The sequence below is a fragment of the Tachyglossus aculeatus genome, chromosome X1 (genome assembly GCF_015852505.1).
Source record: "Tachyglossus aculeatus isolate mTacAcu1 chromosome X1, mTacAcu1.pri, whole genome shotgun sequence".
Lineage (NCBI taxonomy): Eukaryota > Metazoa > Chordata > Mammalia > Monotremata > Tachyglossidae > Tachyglossus > Tachyglossus aculeatus.
This window is the reverse complement of record NC_052101.1, coordinates 46946056-46960267: the sequence shown is the minus strand read 5'-3', so window position 1 is coordinate 46960267 and position 14212 is coordinate 46946056. Positions and strand designations below refer to the sequence as shown.

At 38.6% G+C, this 14212-nt stretch overlaps 1 protein-coding gene across 6 annotated transcripts in view; it reads right to left on the bottom strand.

Annotated features, from left to right (window-relative positions):
• Positions 1-14212, bottom strand: part of RAPGEF6 (Rap guanine nucleotide exchange factor 6) — a 295383-nt gene that overhangs the window by 37418 nt on the left and 243753 nt on the right. For 3 of the 6 annotated variants that reach the window (XM_038740785.1, XM_038740787.1, XM_038740790.1), the window contains exons 18-21: positions 9551-9791; positions 8172-8555; positions 4763-4974; positions 3534-3657 (exon numbers count right to left, since the gene is read on the bottom strand). In XM_038740785.1, coding sequence (XP_038596713.1) covers positions 3534-3657; positions 4763-4974; positions 8172-8555; positions 9551-9791 — 961 coding nt within the window. Of the gene's footprint in view, positions 1-471; positions 496-3533; positions 3658-4762; positions 4975-8171; positions 8556-9550; positions 9792-12894; positions 12910-14212 lie in introns of all 6 variants that reach the window. The other 3 variants (XM_038740784.1, XM_038740788.1, XM_038740786.1) reach the window with 2 other exon arrangements.

Here is a 14212-nt window from a genome sequence, read left to right as displayed (position 1 = left end):
TTTACACACATGCAATCTGTAGGAATGTACTGAACTCACGATTGACCTGCTGTGTGAGATGCCAAAATATAGCTGGCAGAGAATTTGAAATCTTTATCATCTAGTCACATTGCTTGTTCTGTGTAAGTTTTCAGAGCACTCTGGTGGTAGTTTCTTCAACAGATACAAGTGGATTTCAAAACCAAATTTCAGATATGACATAATATCACTAATTACAATATGCATTTATGCAATTTCTTTGCTTTCACAAAATATAAGAAACCTCAACCTCAAATGACCCTACTGGAAAGAGACCAAAGCTGCCATTAGATAGCTTGGGAGGCCAATAAGGAAACATTCCCTTTTATGAAAAATTCAGGATTATAGAGTTAATAAAATGCATGCTGCTTTAATGTGCATGCACTAACAAATGGATGCAGTTTGTTACGGTTGCATAACCTTCATCTTAGTTCCAATAATCTCTACACTTACCCCAAACTCCTCCACCTCTTCTTCCTGTAAGCAAGAGCCATATACATTGAAGCATGTGTTTGAATAGGAAAGCACAGGAAAAAGATCACAGTTGAGAGTCAGAGAAACTATGCAGACAGAACAGAAATGAGAATTTCTGCTAGAAACGGATTCTGAAACAGTAACATGGTTTTCATGGGATGCAGGGGAAATATGGCTTACAAAACATGGTAAACATGAAAGAATTGATATACACATGTGCTGATACATGTAACAAACCTAATTTAGCCCTAAAATCTACTGAAAATATGCATTTCAAAATACTGGTGGGGAGTAAAAAGAATTTCAATGCTATCGACTGCAAAGTCCAATGATACCTCTCTTCTAACAAGATTATACAATTTTAAAGTGGACTTGTGTGACATTTGGATTAGCTTCTTTAAGAAAGTAGGATGAATATTATATTTAAGAAAACACAACTTGCTTATGAGATTTGGGAATGCAACTAAATGCGACTTGCAAAAAAAATTGAAAGATTAAAAAAGCCTTTCATTGACAAAAGCTCATGTTATACTGGTTTTGAATACACATCAATACCCTTGCGCAGGTTGTACCATAAACTTTGAAATCTGAAAAAGAAATTGTCTTCAATGGGGCACACACTGGAAGAACTACCTGTAAAGCCATCTGATTTAACAAGGGGGCTTTATATTTTCATTAATTAATCACCCTGGGAAAGTTGAGCTACCCAATGAGACTTCTGAGTTAAACATGGTTGAGACCAATTTACAGACACTATATTAAGAAAGCCTTTTTCTCTTATTCCACCAAAGCCCACAATTCCCAGATAGCTTCTGATAATTATGCCAAGTTTTAAAATAGCTTATTTAACTCTCGGGTTTTCCCCAAAGTGTGGCGTTCTTCTTGGAATGGGCTACTCCTTAACACTTCATGCAATTGGTATCCTCTGCTCATTGATATCTGCAGTACCAATTAGAAAAACTGTGTCTATCACAGACCACCAAAGTAGATGGGAGAGCCCCCAAACACTGAATAATATACTAAATCCCACCTTTAATGTGAAAACCTATAACCAATAATCTCTGTTTGCTCCTTCAGAGTGACCCCTGCTAGGAAGGCAAAGAAACTTTAGGCCTCTAGTGAAAATAAAAAAAGATAGTGGTATTTACTATCACTAAAAGATAGTGACACTTTTGGGGGAGGAGAGATGGTGGAAGGATGGGCAGGGGAGGGGGAGGAAGGAAATGGGATGAAACAAAGGAATAATAATGATAACTGTATATTTGCCAAGCACTGTACTAAAGGCAGGGGTAGATACTAGATAATCAGATCCCACATGGGGCTCATAGTCTAAGGAGGAGGGAGAACAGACATTAAATCTCCATTCTGCAGATGAGGGAACTGAAGAACACAGCTGGTGCTACAACCCAGGTCCTCTGACTACCAAGCCCATTTTTTTTCCACTAGACCATGCTGCTTATCTAAAGGAATTATACAATATATGCATTTGGGGGGAAAAGCTAAACTCTGACAGAATCTCCCCATATGCTTTGTTATTGGGAAAAAAACCCAACAATCAATATGAGTTGTGGGTGCCTCAACTTTGAGTTTTGTGGCCATCCTTTGGCTTATTTTTATTTTGGGCAGGAATTCCTTTAAGTCTCAAAAAACGAAAGGCCTGAAGTAGTCTCAGCAGAAAGATAAAACATTTATCAAGGACCTTGTATTCATCTGCCTGTCTGAAAGTGTTTGGTTTTTGCATTGCTTTTGTACAAAATTTATCATTGAAGCTTACTGGAAAAATCCCTTGAAAATCAGTAATGGAAGGAAAATGCACTTGAAATGAAAAGTAATCAAGGTATATGCCTATAAATATTTTTACTTTTGTCTTCCTCATTAGAGTGTAGACTCATTGTAGGCAGGGATTGTTATTACCACTTTACTTTGTATTTCTCAAGCACCTAGTACTATGACCTAGACCAAGTGTGTGCTTGATAACTGCTGCTAATAATAATGATAATGCCACAACAGAGATTTTTCTAGCCAAATATCAAATAGGCTTTAAGAGCATCACAAATTTCAGCTAGTGACTATTTCAATGAATTTTATATGATCAACTTGTTCATTATACATTTGGGGATAGTCAGGTTAACCTAGCAGTTATCAAATTAAGTTTCCCATATTAAGTACTGAGCATAACCTTTGAATATGCTCCTTTCTAAAATAATCTAAATCATTGGCTACATTATGGATAATTAATGATAATCCCATGATTTAAGAGAAATAAAACTTTTACGAGTATATAATACAGCTCCAATTCTTCCACATTTTCAAGAGGGTAGAACAGTAATAAAAGAGAGAAGGAGCACGGCTTAGTGGATACAGCACGGGGCCTGGGAGTCAGAAGGACCTGGGTTCTAATCCTGACTCTGTCAATTGTCTGCTGTGTGACCTTGGGCAAGGCACTTTACTTCTCTGTGCCTCACTTACCTCACCTGTAAAATGGGGATTAAGACTGAGCCCCACGTGGGACAGGGACTATGCCCAACCCAATTTGCTTGTATCTACCCCAGGGCTTAGTACATTACCTGGCACATTAAGCACTTAACAAATACCACAATTGTTATTATTATTATTTGTTGTTTTGGCATTTTAAGTGCAACAAAATAACTACTTTGTTTTTGCTATTACCTTTGGTATATCATCTCAATCTACTCAAAGAATCGGACAAAAATCCCCCTAGAATGATGGGAGATGTAGGCTCACTATTTTGTCAAACATTTCTGTCTTTTTCGGAGAAGTAAGTGTGAAACAGACAGTTAACCAATAAGTGCAATTCTAGGCTGACAATCAGCTTATCAAGTTGGAAAGTGGAGAATTGATATGAAGACATCATGACTACTTCTACTGACATTCAACTCACCTCAGCTTTATACTTGGAGGTAAATTTTACAAGACGGAAGGCCAATGGATCACCTGAAATAACAGGTGTGGGACTGCATCCCCATAAACAACTGACAAGATTGCAACTGTTTGTATCTGTTAACGGTAAAACTGCATACCTTTGCCGAAACATTACAGCTGGGTCCATGTTAGCAGAGGTCATACGGATAACTTGACGGATTTCCTTGGCAATCATTCTGAGTTTCTCAAAATTTACTAAACCATCCACTTTTGAATCATTTCCTGTGGGAGTAAGGCATTTATTGAAAGAAGTAGGGAGGCTTTCGGGCCTCTAGAAAGACAAGCGCCCCACTGCTTCGATACTTTGCTAAATACTTCCCTCGCAGCCAGAAAAGGGTGATGCTCCAGACTGTTGAATTTGCTTTCAGGGAGAAGATTTTGCCCTAGGCAAATGCCGCTCACAGAAGTAGCTATATCCACACTTAGGCAAAAGAAAACCAGGGCAACTATCTTGGAGCTTAGGCTTTTGGGTGCAACGATGTGCCCCAAAGCAAATGGAAGTCAACCAAGGTGGGAAGATGGGAGAAATCATTTTAGACTGTACAATCATTCAACTCCTGCCAGCAAATGGCTCAGAGAGCTAGGTGGAGGTAGGAGGGACACCTCATTGAGGCCTGGCACCAGGCATTTGACCTGCCTCCTGCCTCCTCATATCATAAATTAGAAACTTCCAGCACTCAAGGTCAGCAATTAGGCCCCTCAAGTTGGTGGAAGAATATGGATGCCAATCAGGAGCATCTCACTGTCAAAAATAGCAGTTCTACCTGGTATATGTCATTTTAAAAGTGGCAAAAGGAAAATAGGAAAATTTGAGACACATATGTGGAGTTTAAAAGACCCCTAAGACTTATGGTTACTATCAGACTCAATATTCAGAAAGTTTAGGGAGAGTTTGAGAGAAAGCCATGATAAGTAACCAACTCATTTCCTCTTTTAAAAAAGAATGAAATATTAAATGTAAAGGAAAGTAATGAAATCTACAACATCCTGCCATCCTTTAACATCAAAATACTTAGTAAATACATTTAGCTATACACTTATTATTGAAATATCCTGATCATTCTCAAATATAAAGATTGGAAGTTCCACCGTAACATTCAAGATATTTTGTGCATAGATTTATAATTTTTTAATATTATATTCAAGTGATCTCAGGAAGGCAGGTTTTCTGTGACCTAGGTCTGCTGTCTCATTCCATTTTAAAGAGAGAGAGTTTCTAGTGTCTCCCTACATAGTCTTTTTAGTCTTACATTTTAGGTCCCTGAAAATAAAATGCTTCAAAATGTTATTTAATGCTTGGCTCATTAGTTTTCAATGCATGAAATACCTTCATGTAAAAATGTGATATCCTTCTTGACAACTGGGAAGAGTGGAATAATGGGAGGTTGCATGCTTTGACTACTAAGAATATTTCGGTACTTGGCCATATTTCTAGATGGATCAAAAAGATCTTGAAGGTCTCTGAAGTGTTTTTCATATTTGCTTGGTAACTTTTCCCAGGTTCCTCTGAGTCGTGCAACGGGTGCCAAATTCAAGCCACTGTAGGTGAGGAAAAGGAAACTGCTGAACATACAGACTTAAAGTAACATACAGACATAAAAGTAAAATATAATTAAGCCACCACTCTGTAACGTTACAAAGCTAATTACAAACCATAGCCACCAAATTCACTTGCAGGGCTGCCTCCAGTGCATAATTCCCCTCCACCCAAAGATTTTTGAGGAGAAAGTAAGATATTATTTTTCCTAAGTAATGATGGCAGCGAACTCCAGGATAGGAAGACAAGGTGGATCAGAATGGTGGGGGATGGATACAGACAAGCTCGCATCTTGAAAGAATTTTCTTTGAAAGAAGGTTATAGATGATGGCAGATACAGATAGGCTTGCACTGTGGAAATTGTTTCTTTGAAACAGGCGAGCATGGTCTAGAACAGGAAGTGGAATACGGTCAGGACCTCGGCGGAGGCAGGCACAAATTGTGGGCATTTTTTTTTTAATGTGCTGGCGCATGACAGGGTAGGTAGAGGAGTTGGGTTATACTGCTGCTGCTTATTACCTCAGAGGTAATAAGAATCAGAACGGGCTAGCACTTGAGATATAGGCTCATGGAGATTTGTAAACTCCAAAGTTGTAAAAGTAGCAACCAGATACAGGCGCACAGAGACAAAAGAACTTGGGGGTAACTGTAATTCATCAAGTGCCTACTGCAGCCAGCACTTAGGGAGCATGTGATAGAAGTACAAGAGACAGTCTTAAGCGCCCTCTTTCTCTTCTTTCTCTCTTCCTTTTCCCCTTTGTTTTTGTCTCTTTTGCCCTATTCCCCCTTTAGACTTAATTCCTTCTAAATCAGCCCCTCTCCTGTTTGCGAGTTGCAAAAACTATGCAAAAGTGTGGGACAATTATGAGAGTAAATATGGTTTATTTTTTCTTTGGAAAGCAAGACTGGGACAGATGTTGAGGGAAAATTCATACACAATACATTTACCTCAAAATACATTTGGACAGCAGTAACTTATGGACATTTCGACAGGAGATGTTTATCTGAATAAGAATCTCCAAAAAGAAAATCGATTGGGACATTAAAAAGCACAGTTGGAAGTGGCTTGAAAAAGTGACTCAAAGAATGCATTAATATTGTTCATTCTACATCTCTTCTTCCTTGTCTTCTGAACAACACTGACTGCAATGCAATTCAAAAAAAATATATAGTGCATAATTGTATTTTGTAATGCCTTAAGCAGTATGGTACAGTGCTCTGCACACAGCAGGCATTCAGTAAGGATTACTGAATGAAATAAATGAATAAAGCCTCTATTCTGAATAGTGTTGATATCACAATTCCATGATTTAATTGGGAGAGATGTTCACTCTGCAGGTAGGCCAGAAACCCAAGAATCAGAAGCACAACTGACAGCTACATCAGCAGAATGCCACCTGCTCAGACACTGAGACAACCCAGAGTTCCACCCCATATCTTGGGCTTGATAATTCTTCTATTCCCCATCTCTGGCTCACGAACCCACATCCCACACTGTTCTTCTAAACCTTGGGCTCTGTCCTGAAGCCCCCAATCTCCCACCCTCACTCTCCCCCTAGTCCTTGATGACCTCACCAACTATTTTGTTGGGAAAAATCAAAGCCAGACAAGCCTCCCCATTACCCTCTCAAACCTCTTCTCTGCTTCTTCACCTGTCTCCTACGAGGAGATCTCCTATGTGCCCCTTAAATCCAGCTGCTCTACCTGCACCTCTAAGCATAGTGTAGTGGATAGAGCACGGGCCTGGGAGTCGGAAGGTGGTAGGTTCTAATCCCACTTCATCATTTGTGTGCTGTGTGACCCTGGGGAAGTCATTTTACTTCTCTGGGCCTCAGTTCCCTCATCTGTAAAATGGGGATTGAGACTGTGAGCCCCATGTGGGACAGGGACTGTGTCCAACCCAATTTGCTCATATCCACCCCAGCGCTTATTACAGTGCCTGGCACACAGTAAGCACTTAACAAATACCACCTCTAACCCTACTCATTTGCTTCAAAAATTATTTGCATCTATTGTTCTCCCCTCCCTCACTGTCATCTTCAACTGGGCCCCTTACCCTCTACCTCAAATATGTGTATGTCTCCCCCATTTTAAAAAAATCCATCTAGACCTCACAATAACCTGTAGTTAACAGCCCATCTCCCTCCTCTTATTCCTATCCAAGCTCCTAGCTCATATGCACCTGCTGCCTCAATTTCCTCTCCACCACTCCCTATTAAACCTTCTGCAATCCAGATTCTGATCAACTCACTCTCCGAGTCTCTTCTCTCCAAGGTCACTGGAAAACTCCTACAAGCGCAGTCCGGAGGACTGTACTCAATCCTAATCCTCTTCAATCTCTCCACTGTTTTTCACACTACCGCTCACCCTCTCCTCTAGGAAACACTATCAGGCTTGTTTTGCTGAGAGTACTATCCTGGTTCTCCCCGTACTTTTCTGATGGCTTGTGTCGAGCATTGAAGGTAACCTCTTAGAGCAAGAAGAAAGGGGGTAGGAAAAATCCAAGAAGCTGCTAGAAAAGGGATTCGCTCCCAGGGACCCCCCACTCCCTGAGGAAAGGAACACAGTCAATCATGGGGAAGGAGTGAGAAAGGACTGCCTCTCATGCACTTAAAGAGAGTAGCCTACAGGATATTTCTATTGTCTCTGACTAAGGTTTGTGGTTAAAGATCTAGCCATTATATCTGATACAAGTCCTGAAGGTTTTTGAAATGAGTAAACTCATTTATTGGTATCGTTCTGTTAAAGACTGTGCATCCCTAGTGAAATTGCACACACTTTACTTGGGATCAAGATGGAGAAGGAAACACATGGGCCCACACAAATGGGCAATACTTCACACAAACCCACACGTGCGCACTCACACACATAGAGCTAGCACTCCTTTTCCCCCTCATTTAACTAATACATGACTATTTAAATATAAAATTGGAGGGAATACAGAAAAATGAGAAGGGAAGAAAAACTTATTCAGAATAGCAAGAAAAAGGTGGAAAAGAAATAGGATTAGGGGCCATTGTTACTCAAGATGTGCCTATCCGATATTAAACGATATAACAAATGCATATACAAAATAATTTAAATTATCCTGTCATACTCTTTTCCTCTTCACTCAGAATTAAGACTGAGTTCATAATTTCAACACTAGCTCTAATTTCATTTAATGGAATTCAACAAATTTCCTAACACATTATCTTACCTTATGACTGCAAACATGGAATTGAAATTCTTGCACTCTCGACAATGAAGAGCAATCTTAATAAAATGCTTAACGATCTTCATCCTTTTGAGCTGATTGGGTTCGACCAAAATTTCTGTGGCCACCCAAAATGTTTCTTGGTTAATTATGTCCTCAAATTCTTTCAAGTGAGCATTTCCTGTTTTGGAGTCCAACTTATAAAGGTCATCAATGTATTCAGTAGGTTCAATGTTGCGAAACAAATCAAAGTCTCTCATTGATAGCTGGGTTGCCACTTCAATGGTGCTAAGTTGCAAAAGGGAGATATGGCTTTCTCTAAGTAACTCTTGTGCATCCTCATCTGAGCATAAGGTCTCTGTTTCCATGTTATTTTTGAGATAATACCTTTAAGTATATGAAAGGAGAAAATTGTTACAAATTTTGGTAACAATTGGTTGCTTAAGATCATTTTTCAATCTCTAAGCTTCTGCATTCACTGTAACAAATCACACAAATCACTGACAAACAGCTACAAAGTTAAGTATCAACATTCCCACTGAAGGTTAAATCATCAATACAATAAGACTAATGATGATGATGTTTGTTAAGTGCATACTATATGCCAAGCACTGTTCTAAGTGCTGGCAATATACAAAGAGGGGCCAGTTTAACCCCCCAAAACCTCTTACCCTATTGCTATGCACAGTTGTAAAAGAATTTGGGAGAAATCTTCTCTGAGCATATGATCATAAGATGCCTGATCATTTCTTATTAGACCCCTTTAAGGAATGATAGAAACTTCTGCTGTCAGTAAAATTTGCACATTCAATTGTTAAATTTGAATCTTTCCCATCGTTCCCATAAATCTGAGCTCTTGGGCAATTTTCACTTTTTCAATTTGGTCTTCCTCATTCTTTTCTACCAGACAGAGTTTTGGAAAATAAAATAAAAAACAAAACAAAAACCCCCAACACAAACCACTTTGGGTGACTATATCAGTAAGTATGCACAAAGGCCATTCACTGGCTAAATTTTTCTTATTTATAAAACTTCAATATTTTATACTCTAAATGATTCCCTCCCCTTCATTTGGGCAATTCAAAAAAGCAGTAGTGATTTAAGAGACATTAAGACGACCCAAAATTCTGTACTTGGAAAATTCAAGAAGCACATTAAGATACTTCTGTTTAGTGCTCCTCTGCATTATTTCTTCTAAATAAATACTACACTTTAAAGTTGTATAAGCATTGGTAGCAACTGAAGGAAACATTTCTCCTTTGGATAATGCACAATTAGCCAAGGCACTGAAGAATCCTCCATTTCCAATGGAACACAAAGTATTTTAATTACAAAATTACTGTGTTGCGTATTTCCTTTTGCATAAAAAGGGGCATACTTACCTTCCATTCAGTTGAATTCTATCTGCTAATTTGGAAAATTGGTCTGGAAGTCTTCTCTGCTTTATGACTCCTTCAGGACTAACAGAAACTTCACAGAGAGAATAATTCTCAGGGGATCCAGTCAAACTGAACTCATGCACCGAATGACAAACGACCTCTTTGGCTGTAGTGTCCTTACTAATGATAATATAGCAGCTTTGTTGATCTGCTTTGAAAACTCTTATAACTTGATCTGGAATGTCTAAAACATAAAAACACCATTTTCATTTTTCTAAGGAATTTAACTTTTTCATAGGTTGGAAAAAAACACATATGTTTACAAAATATACACATGCATGTAATGGCTTTTTAACAATGTTAATTATTTAATACAAGTAATATGAATCTAATAGTAAGTTCTGATAAAGTGTCGTCTCAAGCAAATTATTGTAGAATACTTTATAGATTACAGAATACTAATGTAATCACTCAGTTTAAGAAGAAGATTCCAGACTGGAAAAGCAATAATAGAATCAAAGAATCAAACATTTCAATTCCAGAGGATCCATTATCCCCATGAAATCCATGGTACAGCTCTGAGAAAACCTTGGCTTGTTGGGTTCAACCGATTTATCACTTTGACTTTTATTTCCCACCTCTTGTCTGAGGAGGTCTAGGCAGGACCTTTCAGAGGCAATGAAGCAGTCTTAATAGAATCATCTGAAATTATTTGTTCTCCTGAAAACAATACTGTAATACAACCTACTCCCAATGATTGTGCTAACGAGGGGGAGGGAAGAATGAAAGTCATAGTCCTTAGCTTCCATCTGCTTTTCTAAATCCTTTTAAACTGAAACGCTAACAGGGAATGAAAAGGACTGACTTTGGTTTTCCTTTTTTTTTCCAGGTGATTAGCATATTAGGAGGGCACTAAGAGGCACTAATCCATTAACTGATTAATCAGTCCCATTTAAGCATTTTGGTGGAATATTGAAGCTGTTTTGGTGGAAGCTACAAACTTAGTGACACTTTGGATTGCCATCTAAATCTGTAATTAAACTTAATATTCCAGATCCTAGAACAAATGTAGTAATGTGCTGCAAAGTTAGGAAATCAGAACATTTTACACTTTGGGAGGGGGGAGAAAATCGAAGTCTTCTCCAAGAAAAATAATAGTAATTGAAAATAGTTAAATAAATTGAACCGTGAATCGAGGAGAAATTTTGTCGCTCCCACAAAATTAATCCTACCATGAAAGAATGTACAGTCCAGACAAGGAGAATGAACAAAGGAGTGGAAAAACCCCAACATCCACCTCTCCCCTCCTTTTTACCCTTGTTTTTTTTTCCTTTTCTCCCTTATCACCTTTCAGGAATAAACCATTACCAAACCCTCAGAGAGCCAGAGATACGCCCCAAACCTTCTGCTCACAGAAGCGCATCAGCCCTATATAACCTGCAATTTCCAAAGATCCCTTACTTCACCCCCTTCATGCCATTCATACACCTGTAAAACAACCAACCCACCTTCAGGCTACATTTGGGTACCGAGAATAGGAAGATGCACAGTTGAATACCAAATCTACACTACGGTCCATACTTAATTTATGAGAAAAAACTCCAAACCACCCCTCTAAAATGCTATATAATCCCCCTAAAGGCACCATTAATGGAAGGCATGGAAATTCTCCATCTGCTGAAATTGAAAAAGGAAAATCAGAACAGAAAGCCAAATTGAAATTGTGAAAGGTCTGAGGAATCCAAATGTTCAGAGAATCAAACGACAACATTTAAAGTACCAGCAATTCACCAATTAGTTAGGTTCCTGGCTCTGAAACTCTCGAGTGCCTTTTAATCCCATGCCAAACACAGTTTGTGTTCCCAATGAAAAATGAATGCAACAACTTGGCCAAGCTCTTTTGTGAATAAGTTGTGGAGCTTTGGTTTTCGATGAACAAACTGACAGAGAAATAATTCTGACTAGGAAGTGAAGCACTAAACAAGTTCTAAAAATATAAATGAATATGCAGATATACAAATCTGTATGTCTATATATACACATCTACTTACATGGCTACCTTCCATATTCAAAGATAACATGTTACTGGTGGAGTGATTCTGTCAGGTTGTGGGGACATTGTGGGGACATAAAAGATGTTGAAAGGGTCAAAAAATCCTAAAGCACCCTAAGTTGTGACAAGTAGAGGACCAATGTTGCTCCAGAATTAGAACCCAGGTCCTTTGACTCCCAGGCCTGGGCTCTTACCACTAAGCCACACTACTTCTCTGCTCTGGCACTCCGTGACTCTGCTTTGTCTAAATACATTTAAAACTTGAGTGAAAATATGAAAAAGAAAAAGCAAAAGACATTACAATGTCCTTTAACTAAAGGATCTTCTTCCCTTTTATAAAAAGGACTGGATAGCCTATTCCCTAGCGTGCATAGCTCTATTCCCTCTCCAAAACAAAACTTGATCAGCTTCCTCCATCCATGATAAAATCAGAGGCAATTTAACTTTTAAAACCCAAGCACAAATTTCCCACATTCTTATGAAATTTGCCAAAAACCATTTGGGCCCCATGACAGGGATTAAACTCGAAATATTATGGTTTACACAGAAAGGCTAATTCAAGTGATTTATCAATTGGATCTGGGGCAGATTTTGACTTCAGGCCTGAGGCTGAGGGGGTAAGTAATTGCTTTTCACACCTTCTCTTTGTAGTCCACCACAGAGGGAAGCTGTGTATGTGTGTGTGTCATGTGGAGGGGATCCAGTCAATCAATCAATGGTACTTATGGGGCGCTTCCTGTGTGCAGAGCACTGTACAAAGCACCTGGGAGGGCACACTATAATAGAGTTGGTAGACACATTCCTTGCCCACCCAAGGCACACTGGGTGTGTGTGGTGAAAAAAGTTAACCAGAAGCAGCAGTAGAGGGACCATAAATGGAAGGGAAGGGATGCAGCAAGGAGGGTATTATTGGCTGTTTCAATTATCCTCACTAATGGCCCCTCTGACATTAGCATGGATAATTGAGAGTGTTCCGTAATTACAATTTATCAATCATAAAGGGGACTGATAACATTAAAAAAGGAAATATGACTACAATTTTGCCCAATTCAATTTCCTTTCAATAATAATTGGGTTTTTAAAAGTTAATTTTCAGTATGAAAGCATTGTTTTAATTAAACCAAATACATGGTTTAATACAAATGGCTTGGGTACCCTCAAATTTTTATAGCAATTATTGCTATAGCTCAATGATAAATCTGTAAACCCAATCCTGAAAGCAAATCAAAAATATCATAATTGTTCCCAAAGAAACCATGCAATGCAAAGAACATGCACCCTTCACAATACTTACAGTAAAAACCAACAGCTGCAGGCAGCAAAAACAAAATACAAAACTGTTCATTTATAAAATGCCAATCCCATAATTAAAAGCAATACACTGAACTGTTGGGAAGATTTTTTTTTCCCTCTATCCCTCAGTTTAAAAATAACTCCTTGGATGCAGCGTGAACAAAATTGGGATCTTTAGTAATAAAGATTCATCAGCCTCAGCAGGTGTCATGATCGTCCTATATATTTTCATCACCTGCTTCTTAAACTCAGTGCTCTCGTGAATAGTTCTGCAGGTAATGGATTTGGAGTTAAAATAAGATACGAATGTATCGAAGAGCTTCTATGCACGTCAAGGTATAAATAGCATCAACCACTCTAAATGAAAGGAAGATTTTAAGGCAATATGAATGCACCTCACCGTACTGAAGAGATTAAAGAAACATTTAAGAATGAAAATTTAAAATATGAAGTAAGATCATATATAATTTTGTGTTATACATTCCAAGAGAGCTTTATCTTAAAATGTTATTTCCTGCAGCCCTATGTGGCTTTGATATCAGAAAAACAGTTTTCATTTACACACACAGATGCACATTTACCCAAATATGTAAGCTGTATGGATACTCTGTAAACATTAACTTCATAAAACTAGTAAAAAAATGATACTAGCAATATATAAGGTTTATTTCCCACAACCGTTTCACATCTAGAAGCAGTCTGGCTTAATAGAAAGAGCATGGGCTTGGGAGTCAGAGGTCATGGATTCTAATCCCGGCTCCACCACTTATCAGCTGTGTGACTTTGGGCAAGCCACTTAACTTCTCTGTGTCTCAGTTACCTCATCTGTAAAATGGGAATTAAGATTGTGAGCCTCACGTGGGACAACCTGACTACCTAATATCACCCCAGCGCTTAGAACAGTGCTTGGCATGTAGTAAGCGCTTAACAAATACCATCATTATTATCTATTATTCTATTAATTATCACAACATCCCCGCACACTGGGGGAGGATGGATATTATCTTCGATTTACAAGGGAGTGAATTGAGGCCCAGAAGTAGTTTAAGTGACTTGCCCATGGTCACCTAGCAGTTCAGTTCTAGAACTGGGTTTAGCACTCACACGATTGGCTCCCAGCCAGGTATCCTTTCTGTTGACCACAGGGTCTCTGCTAGCAATGAAGTACAGCATATTCTGTCAGTCTGTGCTATACCTACACACACACAAAATGGACTCCCCAAGAATAGAGTTTAGCTTCCCTGAAACTGTAGCCTTCACCACAAAAAAAATAGCTTCCATAGTAAAGCCAATCATTTTGAGAAATGTTGGGTGATGGT